This window comes from Gopherus flavomarginatus, chromosome 1, assembly GCF_025201925.1.
Source record: "Gopherus flavomarginatus isolate rGopFla2 chromosome 1, rGopFla2.mat.asm, whole genome shotgun sequence".
In the NCBI taxonomy this organism is placed as follows: Eukaryota; Metazoa; Chordata; order Testudines; family Testudinidae; genus Gopherus; species Gopherus flavomarginatus.
The window spans coordinates 208853586-208874877 of NC_066617.1; the positions used below are offsets into that span (position 1 = coordinate 208853586).

At 43.9% G+C, this 21292-nt stretch overlaps 1 protein-coding gene across 1 annotated transcript in view; it reads right to left on the reverse strand.

Moving 5' to 3' along the window:
• Positions 1–21292, reverse strand: part of C2CD2 (C2 calcium dependent domain containing 2) — a 52226-nt gene that overhangs the window by 8751 nt on the left and 22183 nt on the right. Inside the window, exons 7-11 of the mRNA XM_050933503.1 lie at positions 18967–19075; positions 13219–13280; positions 7466–7593; positions 6781–6952; positions 3275–3388 (exon numbers count right to left, since the gene is read on the reverse strand). Of these exons, the coding sequence (XP_050789460.1) occupies positions 3275–3388; positions 6781–6952; positions 7466–7593; positions 13219–13280; positions 18967–19075 (585 nt within the window). The remainder of the gene's footprint in view (positions 1–3274; positions 3389–6780; positions 6953–7465; positions 7594–13218; positions 13281–18966; positions 19076–21292) is intronic.

Here is a 21292-nt window from a genome sequence, read left to right on the forward strand (position 1 = left end):
AAAAATCTCCAATGATGGAGATTACACTTCCTCCCTAGGCAATTTATTCCAATGCTTAACCACTCTGACAGTTAGGAAGTTTTTTCTAATGTCTAACCAAAACCTCCCTTGCTGCAATTTAAGCCCATTGTTTCTTGTCCTATCCTCAGCGGTTAAGAAAAACCTTTTTTCTCCTTCCTCCTTGTAACAACTGTTTATGTACTTGAAAACTGTTATGTCCCCCCTCAATCTTCTCTAGACTAAACAAACCCAATTTTTTCAATCTTCCCTCATAGGTCATGTTTTCTAGACCTTTAATCATTTTTGTTACTCTTCTCTGGACTGTCTCCAATTTGTTCACACTTTTCCCGATATGTGGTGCCTACAACTGGACACAAGACTCCAGTTGAGGCCTAATCAGCATAGAATAGAGCGGAAGAATTGCTTCTCATGTCTTGCTTATAACACTCTTGCTAATATATCCCAGAATGAGGTTCTCTTTTTTTGCAACAGCATTCACTCATATTTAGCTTGTGATCCACTATGACCCCTAGAGCCTTTTCTGCAGTACTCCTTCCTAGGCAGTCATTTCCCATTTTGTATGTGTGCAACTGATTGTTCCTTCCAAACTGGAGTACTTTGCATTTGTCCTTATTGAATTTCATTCTATTTACTTCAGACCATTTCTCCAGTTTTTCCAGATAAATTTGAATTTTAATCCTATCCTCCAAAACACTTGCAACCACTCCTGTCTTGATATCATCCGCAAACTTTACAAAAGTGTACTATGATATTATCAAAATCTTTGATGAAAATACTGAACAGAACTGGCCCAGAACTGATCTCTGCGGGCAATGTTCCCTCTAATTTTTTCCATCCATGTGCGGAATGAATTTTATTATGTGCATCAATATCGAGGTAATGTGCGGCACCAGTAGAAACAAAAAAATACTAGATATAATGTATTTATATATATTTTTAAAGTTACCATAGGGATAATTACTCCAGCCAGGACCGGTTAGGCATTTTAGAACTCACTACTGAAAGAATTAAATTTAAGCATAGGAGAGAAATAAAATGCACAGACCAGTCAAAAAACTAAAATAAAATTACAGAGACTATATGTACAATTCAGGAAGTAGAAAGAAGTAACACCACCACAAGTATGTGTTGGGAGATGAGTGTGAAAGAGACTGGGTGAGGGTGTGTGTGTCAGAGAGATGCTGGGGAAGTCTATGAGAGACCATGCGCTGTCTCTGTAAGGCACTCGTCAGAAGGCTCAGACCGCAGCAGCTGCCAGCAGCGATCCTGCTCCCGAGCCCTGTCTTGTCTCCCCTGCTCTGTAGAGATAGCGTACATGGGTGGGGGAGGCAGACATCCTGACATCAGCGCCTCTCCTCCTCTCATCCCCGCCCCCTTTCTGCACAAGCAGAAGGGTCCCAGGAGCAAGTGGCCTCAGGCTCCAAGGCAGAGGGCAGGAGCAATGCGGCTGCAGAACAGCAGGGGGAAGGGCACCTGAACACATGCTGTCATGCATGGCTCCGCTAATCAAGTATGCGGCACCTGATTCACTCCTGGGCTGCCATGCGACCGCACAGCTTAGAGTGAACACAACCTGCAGGATCCCACTTGATATGCCCTTCAATCTTGACTGTGAACCAATGATAACTACTCTCTGGAAATGGTTTTCCAACCAGTTATGCACCCACCTTATAATAGCTCCATCTAGGTTGTATTTCCCTGGATTGTTAATGAGAAGGTCATGAGAGACAGTATTAAAAGCCTTACTAAAATCACTATATACCATGTCTCCTGCTTCCTCCCTTTCCACAAGACTTGTTACCCTGTCAAAGAAAACTATCAGGTTGGTTGAAATGTTATAAATGAAGTAAACAAATAGGCCTTAAAGAAGACTAAGCCAAAACAAAAAAATATTTAAAGTAATCTGCATGAACTCCAGCCCCTGCACTGATGTAGAACAGCCTACCTACAATGGATCTTTGTCCTTGGGCCAGCAGATCTTCATCATCCAGCAAACCCTCCAACTGTTTCAGGAACCGTGTGAAATGGCTCCAGAGAGAGAGAGTGTGCTACGTACTCTAATATCTACCCCAAAGGAGCAGTAAATTCCACAGCATGTGCCATTTAAAGATGACATAATGAGTCTCTACAATTATTAATTTCTATGATACTATAGTTCCAAGAAAGGAGTGATGTTCACTGTGACACAAGGAGCGAAGGACACAAGGACAGTGGATAAAGGAATTTTTTTTTTAATTGCATTGTGGGAAGACATCCACAAGACCATATAAATAAGGACACTGAAAACTCAAAATATGGAGGGGGAAAAACGGTGTTTGCACTTATATACACTTGAAGAGTTTGGGCCTATATTTAAGTACATTAAAAAGCATATGTAACCACATGCCAAAAGTGAATTCAAGAACCGTTCTACCACCACCATCCCTACCTAGTATTTTAAACACACTTTATCTTCTATCTCCTGGGTGATTTACAAAAGGTAGAGAAGCAGGCACAGTGAGGATACACGAGATGCTTAAGATCACAAAGTGAGTCAGTGGCAGAGCTAGAAGAGAATCCAGTCTGCTGACTTCCACAGGCAGTCTCTCTCTTCCACTAATTTAGACACAAGGGAGAGAGTACCTCCTCTGACAGGAGGACTCAGCAGCGGTCCTATTCCCAAGGGCTTTTGTGCACTGTCCCCTCCAGTGGAAGAAGTTTAAGAACTGTGGATTAGGGAGTCTTTGCACCTTCCTAATTCCATGGAGCCCAGGGATGTGTAGGAAAGAGATACACCTCTACCCTGATATAACTCGACCCGATATAACACGAATTCGGATATAACGCGGTAAAGCAGAGCTCCGGGGGGGGGGGGGGGGGAAGAGGGGCGCTGCACACACTGGTGGATCAAAGCAAGTCTGATATAACGCGGTTTCACCTATAACGCGGTATGATTTTTTGGCTTCCGAGAACAGCGTTATATCGGGGTAGACGTGTATTCAGCTGACAAGTAGAGAGGAGCCAACCTGGCTGCTGCTTCATTGGCTTCCCTTCTCTCTTAACAGCACAGCTCCTTGACAGATTTTCAGGAAGTTAGGAATTAGTTACACGCAGACTTCTACACTAACTGTAATATTTACTAACATAGATGCTATGATACCTGCCAGAAGGCACTCAGGCATGGGTCCTGCTGTTAATTTAATGTTTTAGGATAATCTATGGCATAGCAGAGAAAAAGAGATATAGACACAGGCTTTGGAGGTTTCTCTCTTACCTGTATCCGAAGAGGATAACACTTTGCTCACCGGAGCACCTTGACAATGGATTGCTTGAACTGAGAAATCCTTTTCAATCACTTTCACTTTAGCAGGAGTTTTCACAGGAGAATCTGAGAAGAAAAAGTTTCTCATTTATTATCTCTCACCTAGATACTCTGATGATAGGTATTTTAGAAATGTGTATAACAAAAATAATGGGCATCTGAAAAAGTGCTTTTATTGATACAAATTAGCATTTGAAAAAACCTGTCTAGTATAATTCTGGGTAAATGCCAAATCTTCAGGCTTAAAATGAGTTCATTTTTATGTTTATAATTTTGATTTTAAAACATTCTAGACAACAGAGCCACATAAATAAAACTAAAAATAGTTTTTGCAATGATTTGACAACTGTAACTCATATTTACATGTACACACACAAAATTTTAAGAGGGTGTCACAGAAGGACTAACACTAGTTACAGCAAGGGACAGTCTGGACCAATACTGGACAAGCTTCCTCGTACAACACTGCCAATCCACTTTAAAAATAGTTATTGTGATCAGGATTAGAAAGAGCCAGCCAGGTCTGTAATGAGCACAGACTCTGGCAGTCTCATTGAGTTGTATGGTAGTGTTGTAATGTGGACAAGCATCCACCAGAAGCCAAACTCATTTCCATTGTGATCTAAAACAAAAAGTCTACTATTATAAATAAAGTGTAGACATTACTGAGTGCTCTGAGAGCAACAATAACTAAGATAAGTGACACAGGGAGCTCTTGGAGCTGACTGGCAGAGTACGTAGAGTGTGTATATGGTGTTAAAGAGATCCCCTGGGTTGGGTATCTGCATAATAATTCACTGGAGGGTTGTACTTGGGGTCTCTACCAAGAGTTGGTACCCCACTGGTCATCATAATCATTGAGAAATGTATGTGGAGATAATACTTAAAGGAGTTATGTATCTATACTTAAAATTATGTTTTTAAGGTCTTGGAGTTAAGGGAGGTCACCAAGAGGTGACATACCTCGGAAATATTCCTTTCAGGCAGGAGGTAATTAGCACCTATTTCCCTGTCCAGCCTATTGTGTATTGTATGCCTGGCGCTGTAGGCCTGTTTGCAGACTCAGGGCACATCTTCATTGGCAATGTTAAAGCGCTGGGCGCAGCAGAGCTTTAATGTGGCTTGTGTAGTCCCAGCATAGCACTGGGAGAGAGCTCTCCCAAAACCAACCACCTCCACCAGGGGAAGAGCTACCAGCGGTGGTGCATTGTCTATACTGGCACAGTACAGCGCTGAAACCTGCAGTGCTTGGGGGTTGTTTTTTCACACCCCTGAATGAGAAAGTAGCAGCTCTGTAAAGTGCCAGTTTAGACAAGCCCTCAGTCTGAACTGAGAGATGGTGAAATTGAAGAGAAGAAATCTACAGGAAGAAACAAACAGCAGGGGGTGTTCTGTTTATGAATAAAGACCAAGGACTGGTCTGCTTTATCTTGAGCCAGGTCTATATTTACAGACCTGTATCGGAACAACTACCTCACTCAGATGACATGCATCTGACGAAGTGGGTATTCACCCATGAAAGCTCATGCTCCAAAACGACTGTTGGTCTATAAGGTGCCACAGGACTCTTTGCTGCTTTTACCTCACTCAGAAGTGTGAAGAATCCACCCCCTGAGTGATACAGCTATACCAGCCTGACTCCCCATGCAGATAGTGCTAGGCTGACAGGAGAGCTTCTCCTGCAGACACAGCTACCGCCACGCAGGGAGATGGATTAACTCCACTGGCAGGAGAAGCTCTCCAAGCAGCGTAGTAGCATCTTCCCTAAAGCGTTACAGTCGCACGAGCGCTGCTGTAGCACCGTACAGGAAGACAAGCCCTTGGAGTGCAAAGAAACACAGAATCCTTCAGCGAGGTAGCAAAGAAGAGTTAAAGCCTGTCTGGCTGTAAAGTGCTGCAGAGATTTTGGGTGAGCAGCACTTTATTTAACAAGATCCTCTCATGTCTAATAAGTCCCGTCTCCAGAAAGAGCTATAGTTCTATTTTATATGTAACTATTTGCATAAAATACTTCTACTTACTACTACTTGAATCTCTACGCTTGGTTAAATAAACTAAGAGATGATCTCAACATAAACATATCTAAGTGCTGTGTGTTTGGTGGAGCAGTGATTTGAGGTGGAACTGGTAAGCTGGCATATACTGCTCTTTTGGGAGAAATGGATTTGGGTATACTGCAAATGACCAGTGGACCAGGGACTGGCCGCTCCAGGGAAACACTCAAGAGTTTAGGGACTGGACTGTGCCTATTGCTAATCAACAGAGTACCAGCGATGCCTGTAAGGCCTAGAGAGGAGGGTTTATGTTGCCCGTGGCCAGCAGAGTTAGGAAGCTGACTTCAGCAAGCACAGACAAGACTTCTTCATGCTAAAGACAGGGAGTAGCAAGGTGCCTCACAATCTCGGATTACCCCAGGGAAGCATCACTATGTAAATCAAACTGTTTAATAAGGAAGATCCCTGTCAGGAATCCCGGTCAGGTGTGAATGGTAGCTTAGAACAACACCAATCCACACTAAAGAGTTAGGGGCAGAGGAGATAAACAGGTCAAGAAATACAGAAATCAGAAGTGAATAGTTTTAAAGCAGTGCATTTTCCATATAAGTAATATGGTTTACTTATATCCTCTCTTGTGGGTATTTATGCATATGGGGATGTGGGAGGGATAAAGAGGGTGGAAGAAAAGTGGGTAACTCCACATTTTCTTCCCTTCCCCCACACGACTGACAACAGAAGTAATATAATTCAAGAAAGCATTATGCGTGTTAAAGCAAGGTACCCCCGCAACTTCAACTTCTGTTCTGGTAATACTGTCCTGTCTCTTTTGCACTTGGTCTATTTTTTTTTTTCAAGTTTTCTATACATCACAGACAATCTGACATCTTATAAGAGCGCCTACATTAGCAGCTTGTTGTGTGTTTTTAGAGAGAGTCATGTGTCATCTTTTTACAAGGGCAGACAGAGATGATCACCTTGACAGGGTGTAAGAAACACCCCAAATACAATGGATTTATACGTTAATAGCAGCATCATACTAGCTACTCTACCCCACTCTTAGAGATTTGTGTTTTCAAAGGGAATACTAAACACACACACAAAAAACCCAACCTCACCAAAGAGAGAGACATAACATTCACAGTACCAAGCAAAGGAAGTCATGATCATTTCTCACCTTACTTACTAGGAGGCTGATTCTATCCCACTGAAGTCATTGGCAAGACTTCCATTGACTTCAGTGGGGCAGGACCTGGCTTCATGCAAAAGAAATAATTTTATCCAAAGTAACCAAGACCACATTAAAAATAAAACCAACCAATCAACAAAAAAACCACCTAAACAGATCTAGACAATATTCTTTTTTCTTTCCCCATCCCCCATAGGAACTATACTCCTAAAAACCAGCATAAACCAAACAAACAATCTTGGATTTGCATTTTAAAGTTTCACTGATGTCCTCACCTGGGCTCAGTGCGGAATGTTTCCCTTCAAGTCGAGGTTTGGTTTTCACAGCAGTAACAGTAGTGACTACAGTCCCACAAGGCATCACGGTTCTATCCTTTTCTATTTTTGTGGCAGGAAGCTGAGCAGGAACTTGCCAGGATTTTGACTCATTAGGTTCTACATAAGAGAACTAAAAAGAGAAAAAATGGTAAATAAAGTAATAATTACATCTTAAAAGGAAAGAGAGACACTTTGAAACAGCAGCTGGAATTGTAGAGTGGACTAGATCAAAGCACACTGATGAACTGTTAGTGCATGTTAGCAAGGTACCCACAGATCTTTAAGAATGCACCAGAGTAGTGCGGTGCAGACTGACACCCCAGCTTGCCGTGAACTAAGTGTTTGTGTAGACAAGCCCTTAGCAGACCCAAATTATTCCTTAAAGCTTTGTCCATAACAGTCACAGCTTTTGCTTTAAGTAGGTAGGGTATGATTCACTGTTAGCCTGCACCTTATGCAGTCATTTACACAAGTACAAAGTGAGGTCACAACACTAACATTTTGATTAAGTAGCACAACACTCAGTTGGCACTTCTGTAAATTGTTACAAAACATGCAGGGCAATAGTGTATTGGGCCTGTATTCTTAAAATGGACAATCTGACAGTCAAAAAAAGTCAACCACAAACATAAGAATGTGATACCTCTGCAGTGACCGATCCTAACACAGGGCTATGGGCGCCAGGCCTGCTTTTCAGTGCAAAGCTTTGCTGTCCAGAAGGCTGTTTCCTGAACAAGTCTAAAGGTACAGTTGCCCATGCTGAAAAAGAACCTAAAATAAATGAAAGTGACATAGTAAGGTCTTGTCTGAGCTGTCAATATCTTTGAAGTTCTTTTGAAAAGGTGGAAAACAGAAGCAATTGCTACTTTAAACTGCTGAGACACCTAATATTGCAAAGCATTATCTTTGCAGCACAATAAGGTATTTACTTTAATAAAGAGACAGGATTATTTGCAGAGGAAATTTTTAAAGAAGGATCTGTAGTTCTTGCAGGCTAGGTTTTTAGAATAGTTATAACACTGCTTGACAGAAAATAAGGCAGATACTGAATCATTAATAGTTCCACTGTTTTTTGTGCTAATAATTTTTCCTCTGCATATAGGACACTTGGAGAAAACAAACAAACCTCTACGGATTCTGAACACTGATAAGACTGTTCAAAATACAATCCAGCTGAATTCTTTCATTTTCTCCTCAATTGCCCTTGTCTTGTACACCTTTACCCCGATATAACACGGTCGTGGGGAGCCAAAAATCCTTACCACGTTATAAGTGAAACGCTGTTATATTGAGGTGGCGGTGGCAGGGCTGCAGCAGTGATTTAAAAAGAGCTTCAGGCCCTTTAAATTGCTGGCGGTGACTCGCTGCCGCAGCCCTGGGCTAGCAGCAGCAGGGCTCCAGCGGTGACTTAAAAGGTCCATGGCTCCCTTTAAAGCACTGCCCGAGCCCGCTGCTACTGCGCTATATGCGAACCTGTGTTATATTGGGTCGCGTTATAGCAGGGTAGAGGTGTATTTCATAGAGGGTGCTCCCTGGATTCATTTTGGATTGGTATAGCCAACTTAGAGTACTTCCTTATGTTGGTCTTGAGTGCAAGTTTAGATTCTCTCTCAGATATCTTATAGTTATGTTAAAGTGGAATTCTATTGTTAACAAAATTAACATGATGCTAAAACTTTGTTATGCAGGTCCCTGGGCAAAATCCTAGCCATTTTCATGTTAATACGAGTTTTGCCACTGATTTCAGTGGAGTCAGGATTTCACTCCATTAAGTATTAAGAAGTCAGGATTTCCATATTTCAGAGCAACACGTATTTATGATTCTCCTTACTGCTGTGCTACAGCTTAGCTTCTTCAACTGACATAGAAAGGCCCTTTTAGAGTAGTCTACCATAAAAGACGCTCACAACACTGACACCCCTTCTACCCAGTAAGCCCCACACCACGCAGAATGTTCACCATGAGACAGGAATGCCATTATTCTACAGCAGGGGTTGGCAACCTATGGCACGCGTGCCAAATATGGCACACGAGCCAATTTTTAATGGCACTCTGGAGCCTGCCAGGACTCCAGCGTGCCATTAAAAATCCTGCCCAGCCCGGCTCGCTTTCCTCTGCCCTCTGCTCCTCATGTGAGGGCAGGGAGCAGAAACATAGCCGTGCACACAGGGTGGGCAAATGGTCCCACTCTCCTGGCATGGAAAGCCGCGGGGTCCGCGCTCCTGGGCCGGAGTACTGGGCAGAGCGCAGCAAGCCGCCGGCCCCTCCCCTCGCCTTTTCCCCTCCCCTGGAGCCCTGATGCCGCTCACAGCGCTCTGGGGGTTGGGGCTGCATGCGGGGCAGCGTTTGACTCCGCGGAAAGGCAGACTCGCTCCCCCCTCCTCTGGAGCCATGCCGCCCTGCGCGCTCCCATGGGGCAGCATTTGGCTCCGCAGGGAGGCAGACACACTCCCTGCTGAACTGGAGCCATGACGCCGCCGCGCACAGCGCTCTGAGGGCCGGGGCTGTGCTCTCCCATGGGGCAGCGTGTCTGGCTCTGCGTGAAGCCTCAAGGTAAAGGGCCCAGGACTGGGGGTGTTGGATAAGGGGTGGAGACAGTCAGGGGACAGGGTGGGTTGGATGTGAGGGGTGGAATCCCTGGAGTGGGGTGGTTAGGAGCAGGGGTCTCTGGAGGGAGCAGTCAGGGAGCCGGGGGGTTGGATGGGGCATGGGACTCCTGGAGTTTGTGAGGGGGCAGTGGGTGGATAGGGGTCAGGGCAGTCAGGGGACCGGGAGCAAGGAGGGTCGGGGAGGCAGTTGGAGGGGAGTCTCTGAAGGGGGTGGTCAGGGGACAAGGAGCTGGGGGGGTTGTATGAGTTGGGAGTTCTGGGGGTCCTGTCAGGAGGCAGGGCTGTGGAGAGGGGTTGAGGCAAGCAGGGAGTTGGGGGGGCGGGTTGGATGGGTTGGGAGTTCTGGGGGTCCTGTCAGGGGGCGGGGAGTGGTTGGATGGGGCATGGGAGTCCTAGGGGTCTGTTTGGGAATGGAGGTGTGGATAAGGGTTGGGGCAGTCAAGGGACAGGTAGGGAGTAGGGTCCAGCCTGGGAACAAGGAACAGGGAGGCTTAGATAGGGGGTGGGCTTCTGGGGGGCAGGGGTCCCAGGAGGGGGCAGTCAGGGGACAAGGAGCAGCAGGGTTGGGAGTTCTTAGGGGGGCAGTCACCCAGCCCTCTCCCCTGAACCCTGACCTCCGACCCTCCCCTGCGCGCGTGCGCGCACACACACACACACCCCCCTCACGCCGTCTGCCCTGAGCCCCGCACACCCTCCAGGCCCCTGCCCTGAGCCCTGTACCTCCCTCATACACACCCAGCACTCTGCTTGACTCCTTCATCCTCCCCACCCCCAACCCTGACTCTGGCACCCCCACCCATACCTAGCCCCCCCTCTGCCCTGACACCTCCATCCCCCAGCCTTGACTACAGCCTGCCACCAGCTCTCTGGGTCCTGGCTGCCAGCCCTGCACAGTCTGCTGCCGGTCTGGGGTTCTGGCTGACGGACCCTTGCCAGCTGGGGTCCCGGCTGTGGGCCTCGCTCAGCCCGCTGCTGGCCTAGGTGAACCGAACCCCAGAGCAGGAGCGGGCCGGCAGCGTAAGATCAACACTTTAATTTCATTTTAAATGAAGCTTCTTAAACATTTTGAAAACCTTGTTTATTTTACAACACAACACTAGTTTAGTTATATAATATATAGACTTGTAGAGAGAGACCTTCTAAAACACGTTAAATATATTACCGGCATGCGAAATCTTAAATTAGAGTGAATAAATGAAGACTCGGCACATCGCTTCTGAAAGGTTACCGACCCCTGTTCTACAGTGTTGCTATCGATTTTTCACGGAAGGCACTCAGACGCCATAGTGAAAGACAGCAGTATACAACTCTACAATAGATTGACCTACATTAAAGTTAGATGGCTGCCATCCTTTCACACATTCCTCTTACTAAGATTTAACAATCACTATCACCACCACTCACATACCAATTAAATATTAATTTTTCAGAAATTTTAAGTCTGCTATTTTATATTTATTTATTGTTAGACTCTTTTTAAGCAAATCAAATAAAATAAAGTAATTAAAATGTGCCATTAATGGTGTATCAAAATGTGTCAACCACTACACATACCAAAGACTGTTATTAAAGATACCTACAAAAAATCTGTCCTGTCCAGGTAAGTGATAATACATACTTTGCCCCCTTACTGTGAAGTGTTATTAGGATATGGCTCTACATTAGACCAAATTTCTTTTTGCTCTTTCCTTCATTTGTGTGTTGGCTTTTCCATCCTTCACATCTATGTTTATATGTTTTTGACAAAATAGCTATTTCCCCCCACCTCACATTTGTTTGCTGAAGAAAAAAAAAAAAAAGTTACTTTCTGTATGTTTCTGATACACAATCACTCCTCCCCCAAAACTGGCTTATTTCCACTTAAAAATCTGTGGCCCAACAGAGCTTTTAAAAACAGCCACAATTACCAAAAGTGTAACAAAATACAAAAAACTCACACACCCTTGTATGGTTTTCAGATAGTTTTGTAATTCCTTTTTGCCAACCTTGAATTTAAAAACACATTTATGTGACTAACTCTAAATATGGCTTTGATAACAAGTTACTAAATATGGCTTACTTAAGTTATATTGGATAAGGGCTTAGTTAATAAGTAGTACGCAGAAGGCTGAAAGAAAGGTGTGTAGTGTTTACTTGGTGGGTTGTGGAAAGTTTATCACAGTACTCTAACTTGGTTTTGAATCATTATTAATCTAAAGTTAACTAAATTTGACAATACTGAAATAGAAGAGAATAGCTAAGACTCAGAAAGGATGCTTCCATTTTTAAAGAATAATCCTGACATATTAGCAAACTGACCCATGAAGTGTAACACAAAATTTAGAATTTTTATCTAAAGTGAAGCACTAGGATAGATAAATACTGCTCAAAGTAACATTTAGTTGGAATGGCATTAAAATATTATTGAAGACGAGAAAGGATTGGAGTGTATCGACAGAACCTGCATTGAGAATTCTTGGTCCAGCATTTAGCAACAGTAGCAGACGAGGAAGGTGGCTTGTATTTACAAGGGTTTATTAGAAGTTTAAGAATTGTGTGCAATCACTTTACAAAACAAATAATGCAATAATTTGGTACAAAGTACCATGGCTCATCTAAAAGTTGTGAAACTGAACATTCCCTTTGATCTTAAAACCTGCCTACGCCATCCCCTCACCAGCAATCCAAGAAGAAATTATATATATATATATATATATATGCCTGCTCCTCTCCTGATCAAGTAGAGAGTTACTCTGCAACAGAAACATCTTTCTTGTAAGTAGGGATAAGGAGCTCTAAGCTGGGATGGTAGAATCAGATATAGTAGCATACAATTTCCTATAGTCAAAGTTTGATTATACATAAATTGGATTATGTGCTTGGAAACAGCCAGTTTGGGCAGAAGGGAAGTCAGGATTTCTTTCTATTCATCCACTCAGAGGCGGTGGATGTATTTTTCCCTTCTCTGGCACAAGAAGTTTTATCTGAAGTTTTATCAGCACAAGACTATTAAGAGTTGGTAAGCAGTTCTAGACACAATGGCACAAGAGTTTGTTTCTGGGCTATGGTAAGCAAACTTTTGCACTCTGTGTAGAAGTGCAGCACTGTTCTGCTGACCTGCCAAACAATAAGTGGGTCTCATAAGCCCATTCAGGAACATAAAACATGGGAAGTCTAAAGCAAGAGAATATTAGAGGGTGGAACCATAAAAAACAGCGGACAAGCTCAAGGCAGCACTCAGTCTCAAGTCTTGTTTGCACATTCAGTCCTGCCTTAGGGCTTTGCTAAAAAATAAAGCAAAACCCAGGAATATGGAAAAGCATTTGCACAATATCATCCCTCGTGTCAATGTTTGGGGACAGAAGGAAACAGTGAAAAACTCCCACTCGCTTTGCAGCAGGAGGTTATCTAAGACTGCCACTGGAGTTAGCCTTTGATCCTTAATTTAAGTAGATAAGCACTAAAGCAGAACTGGGCTTACAAACAAATTTAATTCTGAAATTCTTCCTGGGTTGACTTTTTTTTTTTTTTTTAAACTGTTCCAAGCCAGCAAATCTCCCGGCTCCTCTTTTTAGGGCTCTCTTGCCCCAGTGCCTATTAGCCTTCTTTGTTCCTGGAGTTATTGAACCGTACCTGATCTGACTACCAGGGTTGGTCAGCAGAACAGGTCTACATTAATTACCAACTTCTGACAGCTTCTTACATAATCTTATTCAACTGTGTAAACAAAAGAGGATTTATTTCAACAACAACATCTCAGTAATGCCCACGAGGGGACCATGCAAAAGAATTCAGTTGCAGTACTTACTATCCAATTTCCCATCTTCCAAGATCTGCAGTTGTAAATCTTTTGATTTGGCATTTAATTCACTGTGGAATAAATAAAATGATGTCAAGCCTTCAAAGAGTTTTCATTCCTATTCCAGTTATTATACTGGGAATGTTTCTCCCCTCTTCCTTTTAAATCACTCTTTACACAAGGCTTTATATGTCTCACACCTTGCATACTGCACCATACAGTGCAGTGTTATTGTCCAGCCAGTGGAAAGTGTTAGACAGCATTTACAGCACTCTGCCTTTCAAATTCTGTGAAGAAAACATGTGCATCACTTCTTGACCTCAATTAACTTGAGGGAAGGGAACGCTGAGGTGGAGCCTAACCTTGGATCTATCTAGCTTCCTCACTAAATTTAGGATTGCCAAAACATTTCCTTTATAAGAGGGCCTTTTTCAGTTGGTTATAAAACTTTGCCTTTCAGGATGAAGTTTTCCATGTATGTGCTCTACTCGAAGACTGAGAAACAATTCCTTCTGCGTACAGCTGAGACAACAACAGCTCCCAAATTCATAAGTCAAGAAGATGGAACAGATCCAGTGGTCTATTAAAAGTGGAGGAGCATCCTGCCAATGTAAGATTATTTTAATAAGGGAGGTAAATACTACATTTCACTAAATAGTTTTCTGGCACAGATATCTGACCACTGACTGTGAAACTTCCCGATTTAAAAAATAATTGGTGCTTCCCCCTGGTATTTTTTCTAAGAAGGGTCCATATTATTTTGGCACAAAGTTAGACTGAAGGGACACTGTAAGAGGACGAGAGTAAAGAACCAGTTGCTACATGACATGACCAGCATGAATCATTAGACACAACTGTTTTTGGTACAACCTGTGGTGCTTTATGCAATAGACAAAAAAAGTCAAAAACAAAAACACCACACCCAAATCTATCAGCTGGGCTGTTAAAGCATATGGGTATTGTGAAACGTCCTCTAAACTTTATTCTGTTCCTTCTGCAATAAGAGTTCAGTGGAGAACTTTAATATTGGAAGCATATTTTAACACTATGTTTCTATTCAGGTGGGAACTTTCTCAGTGCTTGGCCGCACTTCCAAGGAAGACACAGGGTGTAGCAGGAAGGGGAGTGGTGTTAGCAATTCAATAGGTGGCACTCTTCCCATTGAGCCAATGCACTTCGTTGGGGGTGGTTTTCTTTTGTCGGCAGGAGAGCTCTCTCCTGCCAACGAAGAGCGGCTACACTGCATACCTTACAGTGGCACTGCTGTAGTGACACAACTGTGCTGCTGTAAGGTGTGCAGTGCAGATACAGACCAAATCCTGACTACTTATCATTAAAGATCTCCTAGGACTTTGCAAACTTATCTACCTTAGGCACATGTAGAGCACCTCTCACTATGGAAAGCATACCATAACTGTGGTGTAATGACCAAATTCCAGTTAAAATAGTCATCCTGCTCACCTGAACTCCCCTTGCAGTTTCCGCTGTAGAAGAATACCCTTTCCACTTCCTGTCCTAAAACATAGGGTAAAGGCTGCTGTGCAGCGTTGAACAGATACTCTGTTCCACTAACAGATAGCTGAAGCCATCTGCAAATACAATATATGAAGATCGTAAAGCACTTTGGAGATATTTCAGGATGAAAGATGCTATCCAACTGGTTTATTTCTATTACTAATGCAAATGAGTTGCATCAAGCTCATCCTAGTAATGTGGTGGCAAAGAATCACATGGCAGAGTGTCTGGTCTGTGGCCTTGCAAGGCCATTGTCTTTGAAGAGAGAGACATTTTTCAGTGATGAGACCAAGCACAGAAAAGAACTTAAGTCACTAGACTTCAGGTGTCTTAAGATGGCAGCTTCAAGGCTAGTTATCTTTCACTAAACATAACAGCAAGATAACATACAGCAGCATGCACTGGACACAACTCCCATTTAAGCGCAGGATAAAAACAAGATTTTCAGGGTTGCATTAAGAAATACTTACCAAGCTTCTCTTCCTGCCTAGGTCAAATTCAGAGCGTTTATCATACATTCAAATCGGGGGAGCTGTGTTCTCTACATCCTACACTATCTCAGGCCTGGCCTACACTACGCGTCTAAACCGATTTTAGCAGCATTAAATCGATTTAATGCTGCACCCGTCCACACAACGAGGCCCTTTATATCGATATAAAGGGCTCTTTAAACCGGTTTCTGTACTCCTCCCCAACGAGAGGAGTAGCGCTGAAATCAGTATTACCATATTGGATTAGGGTTAGTGTGGCCGCAAATCGACGGTATTGGCCTCCGGGCGGTATCCCACAGTGCACCACTGTGACCACTCTGGACAGCAATCTGAACTCGGATGCACTGGCCAGGTAGACAGGAAAAGCCCTGCGAACTTTTGAATTTAATTTCCTGTTTGCCCAGTGTGGAGCTCTGATCAGCACGGGTGGCGATGTAGTCCCAAATCCAAAAAAGAGCTCCAGCACGGACCGTACGGGAGATACTAGATCTGATAGCTGTATGGGGACAGAAATCTGTTCTATCAGAGCTCCGTTACAGAAGACAAAATGCCAAAGCATTTGAAAAAAATCTCCAGGTTATGATACAGAGTCCACAGCACAGTGCTGCATGACAAGCGTAACGGAAAGCCAAAGAATCAAATGGACGCTCATGGAGGGAGGGAGGGGATACTGAGGACTCCAGCTATCCCACAGTCCCCAGCAGTCTCCGAAAAGTATTTGCATTCTTGGCTGAGCTCCCAATGCCTGCAGGGTCAAAACACATTGTCCGGGGTGGTTCAGGGTATAGCTCGTTAATTTACCCCCCCTCCCCTCCCGTGAAAGAAAAGGGAAAAAAATCACTTTTTGACTTTTTTCAATGTCACTCTATGTCTACTGCATGCTGCTGGTAGACGCGATGCTGCGGCACTGAACAGCAGTGTCCTCTCCCACCCCCTCCCCGGTGGCAGACGGTACAATATGACTGCTATCCATTGTCATCATCAGCCCATGACTGCTCCTGGCTGGCCTCAGGTGAGGTCGGCCGGGGGCACCTGGGTAAAAATAGGAATGACTCCCGGTCATTCCCAGTAGATGGTACAGAATGGCTGGTAACTGTTTTCATCATGGAGCTCAGCCCCCAGTTGCTATCAGCCCCCTCCCTTTTATGTGTAAAGAAAAGATTCTGCACTGCCTGGACTATCATAGCAGCGGGATACTGGGCTCCTCTCCCCCGCACCGTTTAATGTCCTGCCTGGACTATTATAGCAGCTGGAGGCTTCCTGCCCCTCATTTTCATCTCACTAACAAGTCAGTTTTTCTTATTCCTGCATTCTTTATTACTTCATCACACAAATGGGGGGGACACTGCAACGGTAGCCCAGGAGGGTTGGGGGAGGAGGGAAGCAACGGGTGGGGTTGTTGCAGGGGCACCCCCTAGAATGGCATGTAGCTCATCATTTCTGCAGGATCTGACACAGAGCGGCTGTGCTCTCTGGTACACTGGTTCTGTAGTACACTTGCCCCATATTCTAGGCAGGACTGACTATTTTTAGATACCATAAAGGAGGGATTGACTCGGGGAGTCATGCCCACTTTTGTCTTTGCGCCCCCGGCCGACCTCAGCCAGGGGCACCCATGACAGCAGCAGACGGTACAGAATGACTGATAACCATCATCTCATCGCCAATTTACAATGGCATGGCAGACGGTACAGAACAACTGATAACCTTCTCTGCTGTCTTGCAAAGGCAAATGAATGCTGCTGTGTAGCGCTGCAGTACCGCATCTGTTAGCAACATCCAGTAGACATACGGTGACAGTAAAAAAAATGCTGAACGGACTCCATGGTTGCCATGCTATGGCGTCTCACAGGGCAATCCAGGGAAAAAGGGCGCGAAATGATTGTCTGCCGTTGCTTTCATGGAGGAAGGAATGAGTGACGACATTTACCCAGAATCACCCGCGACACTGTTTTTGCACCATCATGCATTGCGATCTCAACTCAGAATTCCAATGGGCGGGGGAGACTACGGGAACTATGGGATAGCTACGGGAAAGCTAAAGTGCAACGCTCCAGAAAATCGATGCTAGCCTCGGACCATGGACGAACACCACCGAATTAATGTACTTAGTGTGGCCACATGCACTCGACTTTATACAATCTGTTTTACAAAACCGGTTTGTGTAAAATCGGAATAATCCCGTAGCGTAGACATACCCTGAAACTACAATTCCTTTCACAACTCATCCACGGCTGCTGCTGCTTCGCAATGCTCTCACCTGTGCTATGCTAGCATCTACACATGCAGCACTGGGAACAACGAGGAGGGAGAAAGCTTCCCTTCTGCAGAGCTGTGCACTACAACGCTCCCCACTGCCTAGGACTGAAGAACAGATACCCAGTTCACTCCACCTCTTAAGTGGGTGGTAAAGCAGCTGCCAGTCCCAGCAGGAGCACTGACCTAATCCTCTCCTAGATCAGGTCTTCACGAAATTTGCCTCTTGTCCCTTTTGCCTTCCTAAAAGGGCAAATGGATGCTGCACAGTGACTCCGTGGTGAGGGGGACACAGGGTGACACAGCAAGTAGCACTTTTCTTTTAAGCAAGTAGAAAAGAGGGAAGGTTCCTAAAATGGATTGGGGCAGAAAAGCTATTGATAGGCTGTAAGGGAGAGGGAGACCCCAATGGGAGCCAACGCTTTTTGCTTTAATGCTCTCGGAGAAGAGAAGCACCTACAGCACAGTACACACAGCAGCACCTCTTCTTCTCACTTATGACAACCTGCTTCTGCTCCTTCCCTTCCTTTTAGCCAGTAAAGTAAAAAGCTTCTGGTCCTATTAGTGGATCTACACTACACAGTTAGGTTGACATAAGGCAGCTTATGTCAGTGTTCATGTTATAGTCTTGCTCCCGCCGATGCATGTGCCCTACTACACAGATATAAGTCCGACACTTTGGAGGTGGAATTATGTCAGTGTAGTTAGGGCGACACAGTGTCTGTGTAGACACTGCGTTCCTTACATTGTCTGTCTTGTCAATTTTATGGCTCAGGTGGAACTGTGAACTGACAAGAAAGCTGGCTCCCCAGTCGTGCTGCCAGGTCTCCGCTCCAAGCTGGGCTGTCATCCAGGCTCTTGGCTTGGGCTGCTGCCCAGGCTCCCCACTTGGAGCACAGCAATTGACTGGACTAAGGGCCTGGATCTCCTTCCAGAGGCGAGAAGCCCCGGGTGGCTTCCCCTCACTCCCAGGTGGGAGCACGGAGCAGTTGAGCTCCCGACAGGGAGCTGTGTGGAGCTGAGAGCCCTGGCTCTCTGAGTGCCCATACTACCACTCTTCAGTCGGCAGAAGTGCTCCTAGTGAGGATGCACACCACTGACAGGAGGAGGATAGCATGGACATCAGCCACCACAGTAATTACTGTGATTGCAGTAAGATGACCTAACATAGGTCGACTTAAGATTGTGGTGCAGGAATGCCCTTAGGTACTTGCCACCATCCATCTCTATTAGAAACCACACATCTGTAATTCCCAATCCCAGGCCCAACAATCCTCAATTAAAAGTAAAAATGCCTGAAATCCATGTTAACACTTGCTATAACTCAGTACCAGAAAATTGCTTTAAAAACCACAGTTATGCCCCGTCAGTGTCAAATCATCTGAAATAAAACTAATAAGATACGTTAAAAACACAGTTCCTCTCTTCCAACATCTTATATAAATCGAGACTGTAGAAACATTTAATAGAAAATGTTATGTTGGTGGTTACTTACAAGATGAACTCCTCTTTCCAAGAGAGGTTAGTGCCACTTTTAGCTATCGAGCTGGAAAATTTCTGTAGAGGATCATTCAACTGAGTTACACATACTGGATTTATGCTGCCTGTATTGGAAAAGGAAAGGAAAGGAACAAAACATCCAACTGTTGACTTCAAGTCATCTATAAGCCTATTTCTCTTAAACAAGTACAAGACACCTTTTTGTCAAGACCACTGGGGAAAAAAGCCCCCCCACACACCCTAGCGTTATTCCTTCTTCCTACCTCTTATTGTTTGTATTACATTAGTGCCCAGTCAAGATTGGGGCATCCTTGCCCAACGTGTTGTATAAACATACAAAAAAAACCCAAATAATCCAGGCCCCAAAGACCTTACATTTTAATTTTAAGACCAAGAGCTATGAGTGTCAGTGTAACAAAATCACGAGAGCTAGAGAGAGGAGGAGGGTAATAACAATCGGAAATGTAGTTACCAAGAGAAGTTATGTGAACAGTTACATGGTTTCAAGTCACTTAAAACAGAAATTAGATAAAATATTTGAAGTCCTTACTGACGGTCTATCCAGCTGTTTCTTGAGGAACTACTATTTCTTGTGTTAACAGATATTGACTGCCATATTGTTAATGAACAATGGATTTACAGACTTATTTTTAAAGAGACCATGCCACTCAAGAGCATTGCTCTACTAATACAGAAATGTCTACTAACAAATTGAAGGTAAAAGTGAATAATTTTACTGTTATTCCAAGTAGGAACAATTGGTATTATTTATAGCTTCTAAAAACCACATTTAAAAAAAAGGAGTAACTTTTACAATGCCAAAAGTCACCATTTTTCATATTTGGGGCTCTCGAGAATGACAACAGGCAAGAACATACACAAATTTGCACTGAGGTTTGTGCACAGAAATAGACAAAGTTATATATTGAATCTACACACGCACACTCTGTGTGTGTGTAATTTGCTATATTAGATCAATCTAAGATGTGTTACCTGAACCCCATACACATAAGACCTATACAAAAACATACGTAGAGCCTACTAGCAAAGGAATTGCAAACTGATTATTTACCAGTTAGAACTCACTATACAAACTCATACAGGCATATTAATGTGGCAAAACCCTGTTATGGACAGGTTAAAAATTCGTGTTTTAGCCTATGTAGAAACATAGGCAAAGAAACTATGCAGGTTAATCAATCATTCTACAGAGGGCTCCGACAACATGGTTAGACTCAGTTTAGTCCTGCCTACAAATGGCAAAAACAAACTATGTTTTAAAATGTTTTAACATGATCCAATAACAGTCACTTAAGAAGAGAAAAAAAAATCCCTTAGCCTGACAGTGCTAAGGATTCACCCCATTCTCAGTAGGGAGTCAAACCCAAGCACAGGGTTTAATGACTGTTGAATTCTGGCCTATTTACATTACAAAAGCCACAGAGACCAAGACTGCACTCAAACTGAAGCACTTCAAAAGGGGCATCTGTTTGTTAAGTAACTAGCGATTCTGGAGGCTCAGATCGAGGCATGTTAAAAGATTTTCAGAAAGTTCCAATTTCCCATATTCGGGGGCGTGTGTGGGGGGGAAATCTACATTGAAAAAGCACCCTTTTAAAAGGTCTCATGTTGGGCACACACAAAATGGAGGCATCCAAAGGTCACTGATCAGATCAGGGCTTTGGAGCAGAGCCCGGAGCTGGAGCAAGGAGCAGCAGGAGCATAGCTCCAAAACACTGGATCAGACAGTTCTGAAAAGCTTAGTTGGTGCTCAAGCCCTCGAGCAATGAAGCAGGCAGGCTTGATCATGAAGAAGCTTAGATACTTGAAAGACAGGTTGAACGCCTACACCCCAAACATAGGCAGCACAACTTGTTTTAGGAGGCAGTGACCTCCTGCTTGGCTTCATGCTCCATGTGTCCCAAGCCAATGACTTTTTTGGGGGGGGAAAAGTATGTCTTTCTTCAATAAAGTATCCCTGCCTGAATAAACATCTCATGGAGGGTTCTAGTGTTATCAAATTACTCAGAGCACAGCTAAACCAGTGTCATACCAAGTAATATTCAACCAAACAGAAAAGATCATGAGTTGGATTATAACACCTATGTTTGGAGGGTTTATGTTGAATCATCAGTTGTTAAGCAGAGCTTCCAAATGATTTAAGTGGAAAGTTGTATTATAAAGTGACAGTACAATAAGGATATTTCAAGATGTTTTACTTCCTTTTGTTTCCTCCCCTCTCCCCCAAATGTGACTTTTCAGACCATACAATGTGTAACAATTAATTTTCTTGGAAATCTCTGGACATAACAATAATTCAT